Source organism: Cheilinus undulatus, linkage group 22 (assembly GCF_018320785.1).
Source record: "Cheilinus undulatus linkage group 22, ASM1832078v1, whole genome shotgun sequence".
Classification (NCBI taxonomy): Eukaryota; Metazoa; Chordata; class Actinopteri; order Labriformes; family Labridae; genus Cheilinus; species Cheilinus undulatus.
In genome coordinates, this window is record NC_054886.1 from 34,857,878 (window position 1) to 34,879,958 (window position 22,081).

The window sequence follows — 22,081 nt, forward strand, 5'->3', positions numbered from 1 at the left end:
GGGATAAAAAGAGGAATGAAGGAAGGAAGGAAAACAAAGAGGAAGGTTGAAGGAGGGAAGGAAGGAAGACAAAGAGGAAGGATGGAAAGAAGGAAGAAAGAAAAGAAGGAAGCATAATAAAGAGGAAGAAAGGAAGGAAGAAAAAGAAGGAAAGGATGGAATTCAACTGAATCAAAGAAGGAAGTGATGAAAGAATTATGGATGGATGGAAGGAAGGTAAGAAGGAAGGAAGGAGGGAAGGAACATTAAGAGGAAGGAAGGAAATAATGCCAAAGGAAGGAAGGATGGTGGAAGGAAATAATTCATGAAACACAGGAAGGAGGAAAGGATGTGAGGAAGAAATCTAACAAGGACTGGTTGAAGAAAAGGAATGAAGGGAATGAAAAAGGAAGGAAAGACAGACGAGTAAAATAAAGGATGAAAAAGACCTGAAGACTGTAAAAACAAGCCTTTAAAGCCCTGAGCCGTCAGTGAGCCGTAGTAAACAGAGTAGTCACTTTTCTCAGGATGTTGTTTAATGACTTTAAAGAATGAACGTTTGTGTTTTTCTCTCAAAGCCTGGACGGAGTCGTAGTCACTCACAGCGACCTTTAACCCTCTGAAACAGAGGAGAAGAAAACATTTTACAGCAGGTTTAATGTTGAAGGTGTGTGAGGAACTTCAGTGATGAAGAAACACTCAGGGAAACAGGAGTCTGAAACTGTGAGGATGAGGAGTGAGAGTGAAATGACACCAACCCTCCAGAGGAAAAGCAGATCTACAGTCCGTTTGGCTGAATCAGCAGTTTGGAGACGGTCTAATAAAAGGGACTTAATCTGCTGCCACGTTCCCAGCCTGAGGGTGTGTGAGCGTTAGCATTAAGACATTCAGAGAAATCCTCAGAGGCAGAGACCCACACGGAGCCTGAGGGCCTCAAACACACTCAGAAAGAGTCCTGATGCTGACGAAGCAGTCAGAGCAATATTTGGTTAGAAAACTTCTCCAGCTTCGTTTCCACCCGCTGCTCTGGTTCAGCTCCGTCTGGCACCGTCAAACTCTGGACAAAGGTCCTAAATGAACCCTTCTGACCCATCCTGGTTCTCTGGCTCCCTTCTGCTGGTTCCTATCAGTGATTGTCCTGCAGTTTGCAGTCTTTCCTTCTCAGTACTTTGTTCAAGTTTTCCAGTCTTAAACTCCTGAAGTGTTCATAAATATTCCCTCCAGGCTTAAATTCCTGGAGGATCCTCCTCCAGGAACTCCAGGACGGCTGCTCTGATGCTACATGTCATTTAAAAACTACAAAAGTCCTAGTGCTGTCATTTTCTACCCGCTCTGGTCTTCTTCACGGCTTTCTTCTCTTTCCTTTTGGCTCGGGGGTTTTTACAGAGGGGGGATAGGGGGGTCTGGCTCTGCTGGAGAGGACTGGGGTCTATCTTAGAGGGGGCGGAGTTTAAGAAGACTGGCAGCTCCTTAGACGGACCAGGGAGGGGAACAGGCTGAGGGGTGTCCAGGTCAGTGAGTGGAGAAGCTTTAGGAATCTCTGAGACCTGTCAAAGAAATAAGAATGTTTAATTTATTGTTTTTAAGTTTAATAATAATAGAAGTATGAATGAATAGAAATAATAATAGAAGTATGAATGAATAGAAATAATAATAGAAGTATGAATGAATAGAAATAATAATAGAAGTATGAATGAATAAAAATAATAATAGAAGTATGAATGAATAAAAATAATAATAGAAGAATAAATGAATAAAAAATACTAGTATTCACCTCCTTGATGCTCGTCTCTGCAGTCCTGGTGATTCTGCTCAGACAGTCTTCACAACTACACCAAAAAGAAGAATTACATAAAACTGACTGATTAAAAAATATCAGAAAGTTTGATTGGGCAATTTGTCATTGACAAGTTGGTGTCATAACCACATAGAAACTACTGCCCAAAGATATTAATATGTGAAATACCAATAATATCACTGATCCAGTCTGTTATAACAGAGGAGGATTACAGCCACTGAAAATTAGTCTGAGATCCAACCCGCTGTCAAAAAACAATCTGAATTCTAAGAAATGAGGTCAAAAATCTGAGATTAGAGTCTGGAGTTTGGAATTAAGGTCTGAATCCTGAGATCAAAGTCTGAATACTGAGATCAAAGTCTGAATCCTGAGATTAAAGTCTGAATCCTGAGATTAAAGTCTGAATCCTGAGATTAAAGTCTGAATCCTCAGATCAAAGTCTGAATCCTCAGATCAAAGTCTGAATCCTGAGATTAAAGCCTGAATCCTGAGATTAAAGTCTGAATCCTGAGATTAAAGTCTGAATACTCAGATCAAAGCCTGAATCCTGAGATTAAAGTCTGAATCCTGAGATTAAAGTCTGAATCCTGAGATTAAAGTCTGAATACTCAGATCAAAGTCTGAATCCTAAAATTAAAGTCTGAACCCTGAGATTAAAGTCTGAATACTGAGATTAAAGTCTGAATCCTGAGATTAAAGTCTGAATCCTGAGATTAAAGTCTGAATCCTGAGATTAAAGCCTGAATCCTGAGATTAAAGGCTGAATCCTGAGATTAAAGTCTGAATCCTGAGATTAAAGTCTGAATACTCAGATCAAAGTCTGAATCCTCAGATCAAAGTCTGAATCCTAAAATTAAAGCCTGAATCCTGAGATTAAAGTCTGAATCCTGAGATTAAAGTCTGAATACTCAGATCAAAGTCTGAATCCTCAGATCAAAGTCTAATCTCAGTATTCAGACTTTAATCTCAGGATTCAGACTTTAATCTCAGGATTCAGACTTTAATTTTAAGATTCAAAGTCTGAATACTCAGATCAAAGTCTGAATCCTCAGATCAAAGTCTGAATCCTCAGATCAAAGTCTGAATCCTAAACTTAAAGCCTGAATCCTGAGATTAAAGTCTGAATCCTGAGATTAAAGTCTGAATACTCAGATCAAAGTCTGAATCCTAAAATTAAAGCCTGAATCCTGAGATTAAAGTCTGAATACTGAGATTAAAGTCTGAATCCTTAAATTAAAGCCTGAATCCTGAGATTAAAGTCTGAATACTGAGATTAAAGTCTGAATCCTTAAATTAAAGCCTGAATCCTGAGATCAAAGTCTGAATCCTGAGATTAAAGTCTGAATCCTGAGATTAAAGTCTGAATACTGAGATTAAAGTCTGAATCCTTAAATTAAAGCCTGAATCCTGAGATTAAAGTCTGAATACTGAGATTAAAGTCTGAATACTCAGATCAAAGTCTGAATCCTGAGATTAAAGCCTGAATCCTGAGATTAAAGTCTGAATACTGAGATTAAAGTCTGAATACTCAGATCAAAGTCTGAATACTGAGATTAAAGTCTGAATACTCAGATCAAAGTCTGAATCCTTAAATTAAAGCCTGAATCCTGAGATTAAAGTCTGAATACTGAGATTAAAGTCTGAATACTCAGATCAAAGTCTGAATCCTGAGATTAAAGTCTGAATCCTGAGATTAAAGTCTGAATCCTGAGATCAAAGTCTGAATACTGAGATTAAAGTCTGAATACTCAGATCAAAGTCTGAATCCTAAAATTAAAGCCTGAATCCTGAGATTAAAGCCTGAATCCTGAGATTAAAGTCTGAATCCTGAGATTAAAGTCTGAATCCTGAGATTAAAGTCAGGATTCTTAAACTGAAGTCAAAGCTTTCTTCTTTCAAAAACATAAAAAAATGTATCCTGTGGCCCTCATCCTCTTCTGTACTTTTCTTAATATTGATTGACAATAAACAATCCTGTCTCCTTCATTCAGGGTTGCTGTCTTTAAAAAAAGTTTAAAAAACATTTATCAGATCACAGTTAACATGTTTACTTGTTGTCTCCAATTTTTCCTTCGTTACATTCAGAATCTTTTTCTTTTAAATAGAACGATGGGGTTAAAAACAGACTCTTATATATGAGAAAGATGTACCTTATAAAGTAGTTGTCAAAAACAAAGGTGCAGGTTTATTTATATCTGCTCATTTCCTCCTACTAAATTACAGACACAGCCCTTCCAGGGACCCTGGTCCCCGTTTACAAACCTCTACCCTCTACTAAAGCTAAATCTACCTGTTACCTGCTCATGTTTCTCAGCTGTTCCTCCATCTGCTGCAGCCTCTTCTCCAGCTGCTTCTTCTCCTCCTGAACCCCTGACAGGTGCTTACCCAGAATCCTCAGCGAGCGCTCCCTCACCTGCTGCTGAGCCTGTGACAGAGACTATAAAATATTTACACTGTTTAGAAATGAATGATAAGGAAACGCTGAGTTTTCCTCTCTGAGTCTTCACAGGTAATAACAGGTAAGATGTCAGTAAATGTCTGCTGGATTCAGAGTAGTTCACCTGTTTGCTCTCTCTCAGCGTCGCCTGAGTGTCGCTCTGCTCTGAGTGTGTACTCGCTCGCTGCTGCAGCGTGTTCAGGGCGTGTCTCTGTTCCTGCAGCAGCGCCTGAGCTTCCTGCTCTCTGCTCAGCGCCTGACGGAGCTCCTCGCACACGCTGACGAACCGATCAGCTGGGACCTGCAAACACAGAGCCAGGGGTGTGTTCACGGGACAGTACAGGTGTGTTCATGACTCCACTTAGCTTGGCTCTAGTCACTTTGACCACCAGACACTTCATTTTACATTACAGTATACACGCTGACTGTAATGGGCCCAGAAAAACTAGATCTGAAAAGTCCTGGACTATTGTAAAGGTGAGCTGTAAAAACCATATTCTATTTCTGACCTACATAATAACCACTCTGATAAAAGCAACCAAAATGAATCTGGTTTATTCACACTGTAGTGGACAGCTTTAAAAAATATAGACTCCCTTTATTATATCAGAATTACCTTTTTGTTCTAAATGTTAATAGTATGGATGGGCAAACAGAGCTAGAGCAAAGGAGAGTAATGTCAGACTTCAGAGCTTAGCCATGATCTGAAAAAACGTCATTATACCAGAAAAAAAGAAGAAGAAATTGAAATATAATAAAAATAACTGAAAAATGGCACACACAAAAATGTGACATTTGGCTAAATTGGTTAAAAATGGCAAAATCTGTCAGAAAAAGTGTTGAAAAGTGGTAACAGAGTGGCAAAATGGTTTAAAAAAGTGACAAAACTGGGTTAGAGCAATAAAAATGAGACACAAGAAAGCCAATAAGGGTAAAAAAATGGGTGGAGAAAAGCAGTAAAACTGTGGAAAAAAATAAAACTAAGGCAGGAAAGGGTCAAAAACAGATGACAAAATAGAAAAGAGTGGTAAAAAAAAAAGTGGAAAAGATGGGTCAAAGGAATCAAAATGGGAAATAAATGGCAGAAATAATCGAAAAGTGGCTAAATTGGTGACTAAAACTGTGGAAAAACTGTGGAAAAACTGGGAAAAAATTGGTTCAATGTGGTGAAAATGGACAGAAAATGGCATTAATTTGTTTGATAAGTTATATTAGGTCATAAATAGGTTAAATAAGGCAAAAATGGATAACAAAGTGCAAAATAGGTAAAAGAAAAATTTTAAATGTGGGGAAACAGAAGCAAAAATGGAAAACTGGCAGAAAAATGGTGAAAAGCAGTTAAAAAGTGGCAAAAATTTGATAAAAGTGTCAAAACTGGGCAAAAGTGGCTGGCTTAAGAAGCGAAAAGGGGATAAAAACAAGCAAAAATACGTTTAAATAGGTTTAAATATGGGAAACAAATGGCAAAAAAATTGTAAAAATATGGAGTCAAAAATATAATGGGCAAAAACAGGTCAAAGTGGCAGAAAAAAAGGTGCAAACGCCTCTAAGAAGTGGCAAAAATGGATTAAAGGTGTCTAAAAATGGGTAAAAAGCGAGAACAATGGTTGACAGAGGCAAAAATGGGCAGAAAAGGGAAAAATAGGGGATGTAGCACTATATTATGTAGTAATGCCGCATTTTGTAAGCCACTAAGCGGTTAGAGTAAGGGCAAGGTATTTGGGTAGGGCATACCTTGGAGCCCACACTAAGTCCTATTGTTAGGGTTATTACATAATGTGGCATTATTACATAATGTGGCGCTACAGAGGACTTAGGTAGTGAAAATGGGTTAAAACAAGACAAAAATAGGTTTACAGTGGCAAAATAATGGGCAACGATTGGCAATGAAAGAGGCAAACACAGGGAAATGTGGCAAAATGGGAAAGAGAGACAAAGCAAGGGTCAGATGAGCAGACAAATGATGAAAAGCAGTTAAAAAGTGGCAAAAATGGGCAAAACCAGACTAAAAGAGGTAAAGCGCAAAATATGTGTAATAAGTTAAAGGGGGTTTCAATAGCAAGAGTGGTTAAATAAGGCAGAAAAATAGGTAAGAGAAACTGGTAACATGGGAAAAAGTAGCAAAATGGCAAACTGGCAGAAAAATGGTGAAAAGCAGTCAAAAAGTGGCAAAAAATTGCTAAAGGTGTCAAAACGGGGCAAAAATGTCTGGCTTAAGTAGTGAAAAGAGGATTAAAAACAAGCAGGAAAAGGTTATAAGTGGCAGAAATGGGCAACAAATGGAAAAAAAGAGGGTCAAACTGGCAGAAAAAGAGGCAAACCTCTAACAAAGGGGCAAAATAAATGGGTTACAGGTGTCAAAAATGGGTAAAAAGTGGTAAAAATGGAGGGTTTAGGTAGTAAAAACGGGTTAAATCAACACAGAATCAGGTTAAAAGTGGCAAAAAAAAAAACTTGACAGAGGAGGGAAATAAAGGGAAATGTGGCAAACATGGGTAAGAAAGGCTAAAAAAAGGCTCCGACAGGTTGAAAGATGGTGAAAAGGAGCTAAAAAGTGCCAGAATGGTTAGCTGAGTAGTCCTGACTAAGTATAAGCTAGATTAGAGGGTGATACCAGGTGTGAGGTGTGATCCCTGATGGAGACTTTGATGAGTCTAGACCGGTTTAGTCTGAACCACATGAGGAAAAGTGCTTTAAACATTTTATTCTCACTGTTTTAGACGTCTCTCTTCTCTCCCGCCTCGATCCTCTCCTCAGATTGGACACCTCCAGCCTCAGGCTCCGCCTCTCTACCTCAGCGGAGTGCAGACGTTGGCTGAAGAGCAGGAAGTGCTGTTGGAGGGTGGAGACTAAAGCCTGATGGGAGGTGGGATAACAGAAACAACACGGTTATAAAGCCACGCCCCTTTGACCGATGGATCACCTCATAATCCACTATCAAAGAGACCTTCATGTTTGTGGCATTGCTCTCTTTGTCTTCAACTCTGCCTGGAGACAGGCTGGGCGGGCCGTCTGATTGGTCCAGAAGCTGATCCAGGAGGAGGGACAAAGCTAAACGAGCTGCTGATATCACATCCAGAGAGGAGGAGCCTAAAAAAAGTCAAAGACAGACATAAATACTCACCTTTTCTCCACATCTGTAGTAGATTTGTGTTTGTGTCTTACCAGCGCAGTCGAGCGCCCCCTGGAGGTCAGACACGGACGACAGGATGATGGACGAGAGGCGTTCAGAGCGAAGCCAGCGAGCACAAACACCTTCAACGCCGTCTTTATCTGAAACATCCACGCCCACAGCTGCCCCGCCTCCCCTCTCCACCCGAAACAAGACCGTCTTCTGATTGGCCAGCTCACACCACCTCCTCACCGCCACCACCACCCACAGGCTCCTCCTCCAACGCCTCACGGCTCTACTCCTCCTTCTTTTCTCCTCCTCTTCTTCTTCTCCTCCTAAAGCGTCAGCCAGCCTCCGGACCTCGTCCTCCAGCTCCTCCCGCTCTTTCAGTCGGCGAATCAGGAGAGATTTCTGAGTACAGAGCGTGAGCAGACGGCGGTGGGCGTGTCTGAGCGCCCCGACCAGCAGGGCGCAGGCTGACAGGAAGGAGGCCGACTCCTCATGGCTCCGAGAGAGGTCAGAGGTCATAGAGGAGAGGCGGAGCTCCAAAGAGGAGGCGTGGTCTCGGAGAGAGTCGCACTGAGAGCGACAGAGCTGAAGGGCAGATATGGAGGAACCTTTTAAAACTAAAACCTGCTGACTCAGCAGAGCACATTTATGATTGGACTCCTGAGAGAGCGTTACCTGCAGCTCGTCCTGCAGCTGAGTCACCGCGGTAACGTGCTGGCGGCTCCATGCCTCCTCCCTCCTCTTCACGCTCTCCTCCAGACGAGACAACACACACTGCTGACTGCGCTGCAGCTCACGCACACACACGCTCCTCTTCTTACACTCACTCTGCAGGTGGGCGATCTACAGGTGGAGAGAGAGAGAGCAAATTAAGGCTCTGATATCCTGAGATAGGCAGTTAAAGAAGTGGAGATCTGGAGGAAAACTCACCTTGTTGTTGGCCGTCTGGAGGTCAGAGGTCAGCTGGTCCACCTGTTCACTGATGACATCACACAGCTCCTCCCAGGTGAAGGTACCCAGGATGCTCTGGGGCTGATCGAGGAGGACACAGCCGGCGAGGAGGCGCTGGTAGAGACGGTAGAGGAAGGACAGCCGGACCTGACAGCGACACAAACACAGAGGAGCTCAGTGTGTTTTTATCAGATTTACTCAGCATCAGCAACAGTCTGATTAAATGATTCCAGAGAGATGAGATTAAAACTCTCTGTGGGACGACAGCGCCTGAGGAGGAGGAAGAGGAGGAGGAAGAAAGGGACGAAACAACGAAAGAAGACAAAGACGAGAGGGAGAAGAAAACAATACCGGAGGAGGAAGAGAAGGACAGAGAGGAGGAAGAGAGGGACAAAACAACAAAAAATATATATATAGACTAGAGGAAGAAGAAAACAACATCCGAGGAGGAAGAGGAGGAGGAAGAGAGGGACGAAACAACGTAAGAAGATAAATAAAGACAAAAGGAAGAAGAAAACACCTGAGGAGGAGGAAGAGAGGGACGAAGAAAGGAGGAGAAATAGGAATGAAAGGAAGAAGAGAAAAGAAGGATGGAAGTGACAAAAAAGGGAAGGAGCTAGGATCGAAAGAAGGAAGAAAGGAAGGAAGGAAAGGAAAAATTTAAGAAAGAAAAAAGAAGAAGAAGGCAAGGGACACAGGGAAAGAAGATAGTGGGTAAGGAAGGAAGGAAAGAAGGAAGACAAAGAGGAAAGAAGAGAGGAAGGAATGAATGCAGGAAGGAACAAAGGCAGAATGGAAGGAAGGAAGAAAGGAAAAAAGAAGGCTAAGAGAAATGAAAGAAGGAAGGAAGGAAAGAAGGTTGAAAGGAAGAAAGGAGGAAGGCAAGAAGGAAGCAAGGAAGGAAAGAAAAAGAAAACTGACAGAAAGGAAGGAAGGAGGAAAGATGGGAAGGATGGAAAGAAGGCTAAAAGGAAGAAAGGCTAAGGGAATTACAGAGAGGAACGAAGGAAAGCTGAAAGAAAGGAATGACAGAAGGGAGAAAGGAAAGAAGGAAAAATTGAAGGACAGAAGGAAGGAAGGAAGGAGAAAGAAAAGAAGGAAGGAAGGAAGGATAAAGAAAAGAAGGAAGAAATAAAAGAATGAAAGAAGGAAGTAACAAGGACGATAGGAAGGAAGGAACTGGCCCCCTAGCCTTGCATGCAACAGCTACATCCTGTTGTAGCTTTGACTTGTTAAAGCAGTCAGGGAGGTCAGAGGTCATCCTACAGGATAGCTTTTTATAGTTTTATAAAAAATAATTTTTCACAGGAATAAATACCTAAAATGCACAGAAACAGAACCAGGTGCTAAACGACAGAAAGCTAAATAAAAGTATTCATCACCTTTGACTCCTCTTCGTAGTGTTCCATTATTTTCTGCACTTGTGTCATCTTCTCCTCCTTCTCTCGCTCCCTTTCTCTCTCCCTCTCTTCTGTCCCTCGTTCCCTCTCTTTCTCCCTCTCCTCCCTCTCTCTCACTCTCTCCCTCCTCTCTTTCTCCAGCTCTGCCTTCAGGCCTTGATTCTGCATGGACCAATCAGAGCTCTCCTTGAGCAGGCGTGTCACTTCCTCTCCCAGTGTGATGGACTTCTGCGTCAGCTCCTGGAGAGTAAAGATAAAGTATGACATCTTAAATCGTTCCTTAGTTTAATTGCTCTGAGATGTTTTAGTCTGAACGAGGTCTGCTTCAGGATCCGACGTTCACCTCAGCGTGTCGGCTCTGGTCTGAGCTCAGCCGTCGGAGCGTCTCGTTCTCCTCTCGTAGTCTCTCTGACGCTGTGATCAGATCCTCCACCTGTCACAGGGACACACTCAGCTCACGGCCTGCTCCATTATAATCCATTTATCTGCTGTTTGTTTGTTTACCTGTTTATCTGTCATCGTCTGTTTCTGTCTGCAGCCGCTCAGCGTCGTCTTCAGGAGCTGCAGGACTTCAGCTGAAGGACTCATGTTCCCATCATCCTCTGCTGGAGGACTGCTGTCTGCTAACACACAAATATGAGTTACTGACCATCTAAAACTGGGTTTCTGTTTGCTGCAGGTGTTTCTGGGCGTTACCTGTGCTGCTGTGCTGCTGCAGTGTTTCTCTGACGAGTGTCACAAAGGTCACAAAGGCCTCGTCGGCGCCGGACAGCCGCCGAGATGCCTGAAAATAAAGGAAGCAATGCACCTACATAACACTGGATGCACAAGTCTGACTTCTAATCTTTGACTTTAGCACCGAATCTCGAGTTTAAGGTAGGGCTGGGCAATTCATCGAAATGTAGATTAAATCACAATGTGACCTACTGCAATTTTCAAATCGCAGAGGGTGCAATATGTCTTTGACCTGACATGTGTTTTGAAATAACAGTTTAACACATTTTTAGAGGCAGAGGTGTTTTGCTCTACACATAATGGAAACATTTAAGTGCCAATATTTTCTAGAATTGACAAAAGTTCTTACTTTTCTTGTTTTTTGTATATTTTTGTCTCCTTCAAAATAAGAAATCCATAAAATCGTCACTTCTTCCATTACAATTCATATCAAATTTGCAATATAGGACAAAATAATTGCAATAAGACATTTTTGTTGGATTGATTTGAATTTTGGTGGATTTTTTGCTGTGAAATTTTTAGATATTTTTTGCAGAATTTGTTAAATGTATTTTGACATTTTTAGGAATTTGATTTGAATTTTGGGGGGAATTTACTTTGAAAATTTAAAATATCTTCTTGAAAATTTGATAAATTTTTTGGTAAATTTTGGGGAATTTGATTTAAATTTCTTTGTAAATTTGTTTATAAATTGTAGGTATTCTTATGGAAATTTTTAACATTTGTAAATTTTGGGGAATTTGATTCAAATTTCTGAGAGAACTAGCTTTGAAACTTGGAGGTAATTTCATGAAAATTTGAGAAATTTATGTGTAAATTTTTAAAGAAGTTGATTTGAATTTTTGGGGGAGGGGTAGCTTTGATTTTTTCAGTATTTTTATGAAAATTTTTAGGAATTTATTTCTAAATTTTGGGGAATTTGATTCAAATTTCCTGGGGAATAAGCTCTGAAACTTTTCAGTAATTTCATGAAAATTTAAGAAATTTATTTGTAAATTTTAAGAAGTTGATGTAATTTTTTGGGGGGGTAGCTTTGATTTTTTTTGGAATTTCTATTAAAATTTGAGGAATTTATTTCTAAATTTTGGGGAATTGGATTCAAATATCTGGGGGAATTAGTTTGGAAACTTTTCAGGAATTTTATGAAAATTTCAGAAATGTATTTGTAAATTTTTCAAGAAGTTGATTTGATTTTTGAGGAGGGGTTGCTTTGATTTTTTTAGTATTTCTATGAAAATTTGAGGAATTTATTCATACATTTTGGGGAATTTGATTTAAATATCCGGGGGAATTAGCTTTGAAACTTTTCAGTAATTTCATGAAACTTTTAGAAATGTATTAGTACATTTTAAAAAAATGGTTTGATTTTTTTTTTGGGGGGGTGTGCTTTGATTTTTTTTAGTACTTTTATGAAATTTTATGGAATTTATTTCTAAATTTTGGGGAATTTGATTTATGTTTTGGGGTGGGGGGCAGGTTTTTAATTTTTAGTTATTTTCTTGGAAATTTTGAACATTCATTTGTAGATTTTGGGAGATTTGATTTAAATTTCTGGGGGAATAGATTTGTGTTTTATAATATAAAATGGTTTGTAAGATGAGGAACTGGAAGAACAATCACATGTTAAATTGCAATCAAAATGTTAGATTAGATTATTTTCCCAAATCGCTCAGCCCTAGTTTAAGGTGAATATCCGACAGAGAAACTCAGAGGATACCTGCTCCAGTAGTGTTTGTGTTCCTGCGTGCCGTTTCATCTCCTCCTCCAGACTTTCTTTGAGCTCTGAGGTCAACTTCCTCTCCGTTTCCAAGGCAACGTTTAGGTCAGACTTACACTGCTCGTGCTCCTTCTGCAAACTGGTAAAACACACAAATCTGCATGAGTGATGGTCCAGCCAGCTTCAACGCTAGCATCAAAATACACTAAATATGACACTAAACACTCTGATCATATGTGACACCAAAAAAACTAATGAAACGATCCAAACGTGAGCTGAAGGGCCTCACCGCTCCAGAGCATGCTCAGTGCTGCCGCTCCTCTCTCTCTCCATGTTGTAAGCCCTCTCCACCTCTCTGAACTGAGCCCTCAGCAGCTCCAGGCTCGACTGCGCCTCCTGGTGACCGGACCTCTCCACTGCCAGCGCCGCCTCCACGTCCCGCATCCTCAGCTGGCAGGTCACATGACCGATCACAGGTGAGGAAAAGGTTCAGAATGCAGGTGTGTTTGTGTCGTTTGTTTGTTAGCTACCTGGACGACCTCAGAGTTGAACTTTGACTCCAGGTGAGAGGCTCGCTCCGCCTCGATGCTGGACTCCAGACTCCTCGCCCTCTGATCGGACAGCTGCAGAGACACAGCACAGATCGTATTTCTCATCTACACTCCTTCAAAGCTTCTTCCTCTCCTTCCTCACCTCCTTCTCCCTCCTGCTCCTCTCCTCTCTCTCCGTCACGTATTTCAGCTCGTCGGCCTGTCGTCTGTTCACCTCGGCCTCCTTCTCTTTCTCCTTCAGTATCTCCATCAGCCTCCTCTCTGACTCCTCCAGAGCCTCCTCCTGATCCTGGAGCAGAAACCAACACTAATGAGTGAACTGATTACCTAAACCGGATTAGTTAAACCTGATTAGTTAAACTGATCAACAGTTTTAACATCTCACTTTAGTGGATGGAGGATTAAAGGGTTAGAGCCAGTAAAAATACACCTCTGCTGCAGGATAGGCAAAACTATTTAGGCCTGTTTCAGGAAGCAGGTTTACTAAAAACCCTGAATCTGTTAATCCTGAGTCTGTTAACCCTGTTTCTGCTAATCCTGAATGTATTTAACCTGAGTGTGTTAATCCTGAATGTATTCTACCTGAGTCTGTTAATCCTGAATTTATTCTACCTGAGTTTGTTAATCCTGAATGTATTCTACCTGAGTCTGGTAATCCTGAATTTATTCTACCTGAGTCTGTTAATCCTGAAGGTATTCTACCTGAGTCTGTTAATCCTGAATGTATTAAACCTGAGTCTGTTAATCCTGAAGGTATTCTACCTGAGTCTGTTAATCCTGAATGTATTCTACCTGAGTCTGGTAATCCTGAATTTATTCTACCTGAGTCTGTTAATCCTGAAGGTATTCTACCTGAGTCTGTTAATCCTGAATGTATTAAACCTGAGTCTGTTAATCCTGAAGGTATTCTACCTGAGTCTGTTAATCCTGAAGGTATTCTACCTGAGTCTGTTAATCCTGAAGGTATTCTACCTGAGTCTGTTAATCCTGATGGTATTCTACCTGAGTCTGTTAATCCTGATGGTATTCTACCTGAGTCTGTTAATCCTGAATGTATTAAACCTGAGTCTGTTTATCCTGAATGTATTCTACCTGAGTCTGGTAATCCTGAGTGTATTAAACCCAAGTCTGGTAATCCTGAATGTATTAAACCTGAGTCTGTCCTGAATTTGCAATCCTGGCGATATTAACATGAGTCTATCAACCCTAAATCTGTCAGCCCTGAGTCAGTTGATCCAGGTTCTGTTAATTCTGTGTCTGATAACCATGAGTCTGTTAATCCTGATTCTGTTAACCCTGAGTCTATCAACCCTATATCAGTCAGCCCTCAGTCTGTTTATTCAGAGTCTGTTAATCCTGATTCTGTTAACCCTGAGTCTATCAACCCTAAATCAATCAGCCCTCAGTCTGTTTATTCAGAGTCTGTTAATCCTGGGTTTCTTTACCCTGAATCTATTAAACCTGAGTCTATCCCTGACTCTGTTAATCCTGACTATGTTGACCTAGGCTCTTTTAATCCTGAATTTGTTATCTTGGGGGTGTTAGCATGGGTCTATCAACCCAAAATCTGTCAGCCCTGAATCTGTTTATCCAGAGTCTGTTAATCCTCAATCTATTTCTGAGTTTGTTAATCCTGAGTCTGTTAATCCTGACTATGTTGATCTAGACTCTTTTAATTCTGAATTTGCAATCCTGGGGATGTTAACATGGGTCTATCAACCCTAAATCTGTCAGCCCTGAATCTGTTTATCCAGAGTCTGTTAACCCTGAGTTTCTTTACCCCGAGTCTATTAATCCTGAGTCTTTCAATCCTTAACTCTTTTTTCAGAGTATGTTAACCCTGAGTCTGTTGAGCTGAGTCTGTTGATCCGGACTATGTTGACCAAGACTCTTTAATCCAGATTCTGTTAACCCTGACTCTGTTGTCGCTGTGTCTGCTAACCCTGAGTATGTTAATCCTGAGTCAATTAACGCTGTGTCTGTTAATCCTGAATCTGTTAAACCTGCATCTGCTAACCCTCAGTGTGTTAATCCTGAGTCTGTTTTCCTAAATCAGTTAACCCTGAGTCAGTTAATCCAGAATCTGATAATCTTGGTACTGTTAATCCTTAGTCCTTCAATGTTTAACATGTTTTTACAGAGTATGTTGACCCAGAGTCTGCTGACACTAAATCTGTTGATCCAGATTCTGTTAATCCCAAGTCTATCCTTGAGTCTGATAATCCTGAGTCTGTTAACTCTAAATCCATAAACCCTTAGTTAACCCTGAGTATGCCAGTCCTGAACCCGTTAACCCCAAGTCTGCCTGTGCTGCCCCTGCTCGCCAACGCTGAACTCCAAGTGAACCTACTTAGAGTTTAACTAGCTCAAATCTGCCGTTCTGTTACTGAAAGGTCAGACGGGGTTAGACTGGAGTTTGTTGAACCTCCTTCTTGAACCAGGCCCCTGAAAACAGTCAGCAGGTTTTTGTCGCTTTAACACGTTTAGACATATAAAAAGAGCTCTTCAGCTATTTCACTCAAACATGTTTGGTATAATTAAACACAACAAAGAGACTTTAACCCTGATCTATGCCTGGGTGTGTTTAATCCATGTGTGACCTGCAGCAGTCGGTGCAGACGCTGATTTTCTGAGCTGAAGCTCTGAATCAGTCTGTCCCGCTCCTCCACCTCCTGTTGCAAAGCATGCTGGTCCTCCGCCCTGGCCTGCCGGGTGATCTCCAGAGCTCTCTGCAGCTCCTGAACCTTCATGCAGAGTTCCGCTGCTTTCTCTGAAACAACGAAAAAACACGACCTTTAACTTCCCGTCCCACTGTGAAAACCGGCACAGCTCTCAGAGGGTATGTTTGATTCATTCACCTGTGAGTGTTTCTTTGTCCCGGCTGAGCTCCACGGCTCTGTCGGTGTCTCTTTGGCTCACAGTCAGCTGGTACTGAAGCTCCACCCGCTGAGCTTCTCCTCGCTCCACAGATGACCTGAGACGGGTCAGCTCCGCCTGCAGACGGCAAAGCTAAAGACGGGAAGAGGCCAGATTTGAAATATCTGACACGTCTGTTCAAACCACAGCAAAGCCACCAATAACAAAAGGATTAGAGGTTATTTTTTATCTTGTAAGCTGATTTTTATCCATCAGAGCTGTTATAAACCTGGGAAATGTCTGTTTAAAGCTCGGTTTAATAAGAAAATCTAACTAAAATATTCTAGTAAAGTGCTTTGAAAGTTGTTTCTTTCTCACCTCCTGGTTGTGGCTCGACGTCAGCTCCAGTTTTTCTTTCTCCAGTTGATTCGCTCTCCTCCTCAGACTCTCAGATCGCTCGTCCTTGTCACTTCCTCCCGATGCCGCCTCCCCCTCCCTTTCTCTCCCCCTCCCTCCACCCCCTCGGCTCCTGTCCCTCCCTCCTGGCTCTCCTGCTACCTCTTCATCTTCCCTTTCAGCTCTTCTTCTTCTCCCTCCTGCTGGATTCTCTCTCTGCCTCTGCAGGACGGCAAAGGTCTCTATGAACCTGCGGAGGAAAAATTGCACCTTGTTTGAACAGCCAAGTTTTCCAGAATATAACCAGTGAGCTGTTTGGGCAAGTCACAACTTTATCCAGATAAACATACAGACTAAAAATGCACTGTGTTTGTGCCCAAGGCTAAATGGTTAGGGTTAGAGCCAGACTGCTATCGTTTCATGCTGGAGTAGCATTTTTTGAAAGTAAAAATCACCAGAACCCTTGCAATGGAAAAATATTGAACATGTAGAGTTAGTGCTGCCATTTATCCCTTTAGATTACATGCTGTAAGCAGTGATTACCTGAAAATATGATGTGAAAAACAGTTTTTAACCCTTGTGCCCTCCTCTAATTTACTACCCTCTCGACACCTTTGAGGCAAAAATGTACATGTACAGAAAAATTACCATTAAATCAGCATACATCGATATTTTTCCACTTCTTTTTCATAAATCTCTTTAACAACTTTAGACTTGCTCAAAACTACAAAAAAATTCAATAATTCTCAGAATTTTAACCCTTTTAATGCCAGTTTGATTATTTGAAATATTTCATTTTTACTTCAAAAAACACAAAAAGTGGATTATTTTCCATAAAATTAATAGTAGAAAGATGGGGCTTGGTGCTAATGAGAGTCTTGGATGAGTCAAAGATTAGCAACAAAATTGATTTGATTGCATTTATATTTTTTACGTAATGTCAGAAATACTCTCTGGGCACCTTCGAGGCAAAAATGCCCCCATTGACTTCCATTAAAACCAGGTTTTTTAATCTCACTGTCCTTTCAGTATAAAATCATGCATTCTTTAATGTCAGCATTTCAGTGTGAAGAAGTCTAATGAAATTTGACATTTTTACCGTATTCCACCAGATTCAACCATTTACTCATTGTAGGACCATGCACCAGATTCTTGTGTTTTTGCCCATTATTTTATGGAGAGTTTTGTGTGAGTTTAAAAGGGTTAAAATTCTGAGAATTATTGAATGTTTGGTAGTTTTGAGCAAGTCTGTAGTTGTTGAAGATAATTATGAATAAAAGTAGAAAAAATATTGATGTATGCTGATTTAATGGCAGTTTTTTTTTGTACGTGTACATTTTGCCTCAAAGGTGTCCAGAGGGTGCCCTAATGTTAAAGCTGGCATTACATGAAAAATACAAGCACAATGAAATCAATTTTGTTGCTAATCTTTGACCCATCCAAGACTCTCATCAGCACCAAAGCCCCTATTTTCTACTATTAATTTTATGGAAAATAATTCATTTTTCTGTTTTCGGTAGTAAAAAAATATTTCAAATAATCGAACTGGCATTTAAAGGGTTAAAATCTTGAAAATTATTGAATGTTTGGTAGATTTGAGCAGGTCTGAAGTTGTTTAAGAGATTTATGGGAAAAAAAGTAGAAAAAAATATTGATGTATGCTGATTTAATAGCAGTTTTTATGTACGTGTACATTTTTGCCTCGAAGGTGTCCAGAGGGTACAAAATTCATTGAGAGAGTATGAATGACATTTAAATTTTTTGGATTTAAAAAATTAAACTATAAAGAAAAGTTCCTGTAAAAATTCATGCCACAAGCTGTAAAACTGACAATATCATCACAAATTAAAAAAAAAAAAAAAGTTGAGAAAAATGGCCAAAAATGCCCGAGGAGGGCACAAGGGTTAAGTATTAGTCATAGTAGAGTATTAACTGAACTGATATCACTGAAAAGAAAGAACATATGCATTAATAACTGCAAAAACTCAAATCCTATCAAGTCTAACTTTCATTAGAAACTCTGATAGCACTTCTTTAATGCCACATTACAATGAAAAGTCCAAGAAAAATCAAGTTTCAAGACATAAAAAGTAAAAATAAGGCCTGAATATGTTTTTGTTGTTGCACTGGCAGATATTATTTGCTTATTACAAACAACTAAGTCCTTCTAATTTGCTTGTTGTGTCGTCAATAATTTGACTTGGCTTGTATTTAGTGTAGAAAACTATTTTGATTGAATACAGTGGGTGCATATTGAGATTTCCCGTGTAAAGTTGAGGTGTACCTTGCTAGCTGCTCCTCAGAGTTCCTCCCGGCGCTCTGCTGGGTCTCCCGGGGTTCAGCTCTGCTCTGCCCGCTCTCCCCCCGCCTGCCTCGGTCACGCAGCCTCCTCCGCTCCGCTGGTTCCACCTGCATAGCTCCGTTTATTGTAGTTCATTTATCAATCCTGAAAATTCAAATAATAATTACACCGCTATCGTCACACAAAGCAAATGAGCAACATAGCATTTGACTAAAATGGACATTTCAGAATTTCAAAAAAGGTTTTATTGTTGCACATTTACCTCATCTTTACACTTGAACCACCATGGATCTCTATATACCTAAAACAGCCCACGGGTCAAATTCACCCGTCATTAAAGTGCCTTGATTTTCATAAATAGCACTGATCAAGGACTGTTAATTAACCACTGACACTGAACAGCTTATTAACCACAGATGGAGAACTAGATCACTGTTGGAAGATGATCCGTCACCTAGAAAATCGTCTTTTTACTGACTGACATTTAACAATGGTAAATGTCTCTTTTTCCCTGTAATATCCATGTTGAAGGCTGATCTATCGACTTAGGCTTTGCTGCAGTAGAGAGAAGGTATTTCCATTGCACCATCTATTTATTGCTGGTGTGAAATGATACAGTGGCAAAATCAAGGCTTTTTATGGGGTAAATCTGACCTGCATGGTGGTTCTAGATATAAATGTACATTAACAAAATTTGAGATTAGGCTAAGATTTATTTTTATGACATCAGGTGCGATAAAACAAGCTTTTAGGAAAAGGCAATGACTGACTATAGTCTATCAAACTGTAAACACATCAAATAAGATACAATTAAAAAACAACCCTGGGTAAATTTGACCCATTGGCAGTTCTAGAGTTAAAGCGGTTCATTTCACATATATCTCAGCTGTCTCCCTTTAGTAAATATCAGAGTCTCTGGAGGCTGGTTCAGGACCAGGGCAGGCTGGTTCAGGACCAGGGCAGGCTGGTTCAGGACCAGGGGAGGCTGGTTCAGGACCAGGGCAGGCTGGTTCAGGACCAGGGCAGGCTGGTTCAGGACCAGGGGAGGCTGGTTCAGGACCAGGGAGGCTGGTTCAGGACCAGGGGAGGCTGGTTCAGGACCAGGGGAGGCTGCTTTAGGACCAGGGGAGGCTTGTTCAGGACCAGGAAGGCTGGTTCAGGACCAGGAAGGCTGGTTCAGGACCAGGAAGGCTGGTTCAGGACCAGGGGAGGCTGGTTCAGGACCAGGGGAGGCTGGTTCAGGAGCAGGGGAGGCTGGTTCAGGACCAGGGAGGCTGGTTCAGGACCAGGGGAGGCTGGTTCAGGACCAGGGGAGGCTGGTTCAGGACCAGGGGAGGCTGGTTCAGGACCAGGGGAGGCTGGTTCAGGACCAGGGGAGGCTGGTTCAGGACCAGGGGAGGCTGGTTCAGGACCAGGGGAGGCTGGTTCAGGACCAGGGGAGGCTGGTTCAGGACCAGGGGAGGCTGCTTGAGGACCAGGGGAGGCTGGTTCAGGACCAGGGCAGGCTGGTTCAGGACCAGGCAGGCTGGTTCAGGACCAGGAGGCTGGTCTAGGACCAGGAGGCTGGTTCAGGACCAGGGAGGCTGCTTTAGGACCAGGGGAGGCTGGGTCAGGCCCAGGGGAGGCTGGTTCAGGACCAGGGAGGCTGGTTCAGGACCAGGGAGGCTGGTTCAGGACCAGGGGAGGCTGGTTCAGGACCAGGGCAGGCTGGTTCAGGACCAGGGGAGGCTGGTTCAGGACCAGGGGAGGCTGGTTCAGGACCAGGGGAGGCTGGTTCAGGACCAGGGCAGGCTGGTCTAGGACCAGGGAGGCTGGTTCAGGAGCAGGAGGCTGGTTCAGGACCAGGAGGCTGGTTCAGGACCAGGAGGCTGGTTCAGGACCAGGGAGGCTGGTTCAGGAGCAGGAGGCTGGTTCAGGACCAGGAGGCTGGTTCAGGACCAGGGAGGCTGGTTCAGGACCAGGGGAGGCTGGTTCAGGAGCAGGGGAGGCTGGTTCAGGACCAGGGAGGCTGGTTCAGGACCAGGGGAGGCTGGTTCAGGACCAGGGCAGGCTGGTTCAGGACCAGGGGAGGCTGGTTCAGGACCAGGGGAGGCTGGTCTAGGACCAGGGGAGGCTGGTTCAGGACCAGGGGAGGCTGCTTTAGGACCAGGGGAGGCTGGTTCAGGACCAGGGGAGGCTGGTTCAGGACCAGGGGAGGCTGGTTCAGGACCAGGGCAGGCTGGTTCAGGACCAGGGGAGGCTGGTTCAGGACCAGGGGAGGCTGGTTCAGGACCAGGGGAGGCTGGTTCAGGACCAGGGAGGCTGGTTCAGGACCAGGGGAGGCTGGTTCAGGACCAGGGGAGGCTGGTTCAGGACCAGGGGAGGCTGGTTCAGGACCAGGGGAGGCTGGTTCAGGACCAGGGAGGCTGGTTCAGGACCAGGGGAGGCTGGTTCAGGACCAGGGGAGGCTGGTCTAGGACCAGGGGAGGCTGGTTCAGGACCAGGGGAGGCTGCTTTAGGACCAGGGGAGGCTGGTTCAGGACCAGGGGAGGCTGGTTCAGGACCAGGGGAGGCTGGTTCAGGACCAGGGCAGGCTGGTTCAGGACCAGGGCAGGCTGGTTCAGGACCAGGGGAGGCTGGTTCAGGACCAGGGGAGGCTGGTTCAGGACCAGGGCAGGCTGGTTCAGGACCAGGGGAGGCTTGTTCAGGACCAGGAAGGCTGGTTCAGGACCAGTTAGGCTGGTTCAGGACCAGGGCAGGCTGGTTCAGGACCAGGGCAGGCTGGTTCAGGACCAGGGGAGGCTGGTTCAGGACCAGGGGAGGCTGGTTCAGGACCAGGGGAGGCTGGTTCAGGACCAGGGCAGGCTGGTTCAGGACCAGGGAGGCTGGTTCAGGACCAGGGGAGGCTGGTTCAGGACCAGGGCAGGCTGGTTCAGGACCAGGGCAGGCTGGTTCAGGACCAGGGGAGGCTGGTTCAGGACCAGGGGAGGCTGGTTCAGGACCAGGGCAGGCTGGTTCAGGACCAGGGCAGGCTGGTTCAGGACCAGGGGAGGCTGGTTCAGGACCAGGGAGGCTGGTTGCTTGGCTGCTGGTGTTGCCTTGCCATCAGACGCTCACATGAAGCCAAAACAATCTCCGTTTACTCATTAACCGAATATAAACCGATTATACCTTTCTAATAACATCAGCAGGAGCAGAACAACCTAACACATTAACACAGAGACCCGGAACGACTAATTCAACATAAATCAATTTTAACACATATTACCGGTATTTTATGACTACAGAACAGCCTTCATGTTTTATAAGTGTGCTACAATAACGGAATTTACCAGTAGATAACAGAAAGGTCTTGTTTCGGATATATATTAACATACAACATGAACATCTTTAATATTCGGCAGTAAAAACGTCTCTCCACTTTGTAAACGTAAATCTGTTCACAACACCAAAGACCAAAACAAAGCGCCGTTTAACGGTAAATGTCTTCAAAGGCCTCCAAACAAACTTACATCGGTAGAAACGCTTCAAACAACTAACTGCTATCTGGTACATTTAATAGAAAGTGGAAATGTAATGTAATAAAGTTTTTATACACACTTACAGCAACACTACTACCGCAGCCGTTTGAATCTGACGCCATCTTTGGCGTCGGTGTGTCATTTCCGCATTCGCTTCCAATTGGCTGAATAAGGAACCAATGGCGACAGCGCATTTCTCTACGTCACGAAAAGTCTGAAACGGCCGTCAGTGGGTCTTCACTGTAGACATTATATACGTAGACGCCTCATTGACTGTGTTTGCCCGCTGCCGCTATACGTCAACGTGTCCGCCATGTTACCAGAGGAAAGACCGTTCC

At 42.9% G+C, this 22,081-nt stretch overlaps 1 protein-coding gene across 4 annotated transcripts; it reads right to left on the minus strand.

Annotated features, from left to right (window-relative positions):
- Positions 1–501: 501 nt before the first annotated feature.
- On the minus strand, positions 502–21,876 carry LOC121504184 (coiled-coil domain-containing protein 171-like). Of its 4 annotated transcripts, XR_005991440.1 has the most exons (23): positions 21,827–21,876; positions 18,226–18,387; positions 15,924–16,191; positions 15,548–15,698; positions 15,290–15,459; positions 12,832–12,978; positions 12,669–12,761; positions 12,428–12,588; positions 12,139–12,277; positions 10,383–10,470; positions 10,191–10,309; positions 10,030–10,119; positions 9,669–9,926; positions 8,266–8,433; positions 8,011–8,178; positions 7,380–7,920; positions 7,162–7,304; positions 6,927–7,070; positions 4,339–4,515; positions 4,075–4,214; positions 1,754–1,808; positions 738–1,526; positions 502–598 (listed from the first exon to the last, which is right to left on the minus strand). XR_005991440.1 is itself a non-coding variant. In XM_041778844.1 (22 exons), the coding sequence occupies exons 2-22, from the start codon at positions 18,354–18,356 to the stop codon at positions 1,296–1,298; spliced, it is 3,579 nt and encodes a 1,192-aa protein (XP_041634778.1). In that variant the 5' UTR covers positions 18,357–18,387; positions 21,827–21,876; the 3' UTR covers positions 508–1,295. The 4 variants fall into 4 exon arrangements, 3 of the variants coding, with proteins under 3 accessions (XP_041634778.1, XP_041634779.1, XP_041634777.1); XM_041778844.1 differs by having other exon boundaries at positions 508–1,526; positions 10,191–10,306; XM_041778845.1 differs by having other exon boundaries at positions 508–1,526; positions 4,075–4,202.
- Between the last annotated feature and the right edge of the window lie 205 nt (positions 21,877–22,081).

What these genes read in the sequence shown, in the direction of transcription:
- LOC121504184 (XM_041778843.1), bottom strand. Translation starts at nt 18,356, where the DNA reads ATGCAGGTGGAACCAGCGGAGCGGAGGAGGCTGCGTGACCGAGGCAGG. An exon ending in CGTCGAGCCACAACCAGGAG is followed by an intron (nt 15,699 to 15,923) that starts GTGAGAAAGAAA and finishes TCCCGTCTTTAG; the next exon opens with CTTTGCCGTCTGCAGGCGGA. An exon ending in TCCAGACGGCCAACAACAAG is followed by an intron (nt 8,179 to 8,265) that starts GTGAGTTTTCCT and finishes CTCCACCTGTAG; the next exon opens with ATCGCCCACCTGCAGAGTGA.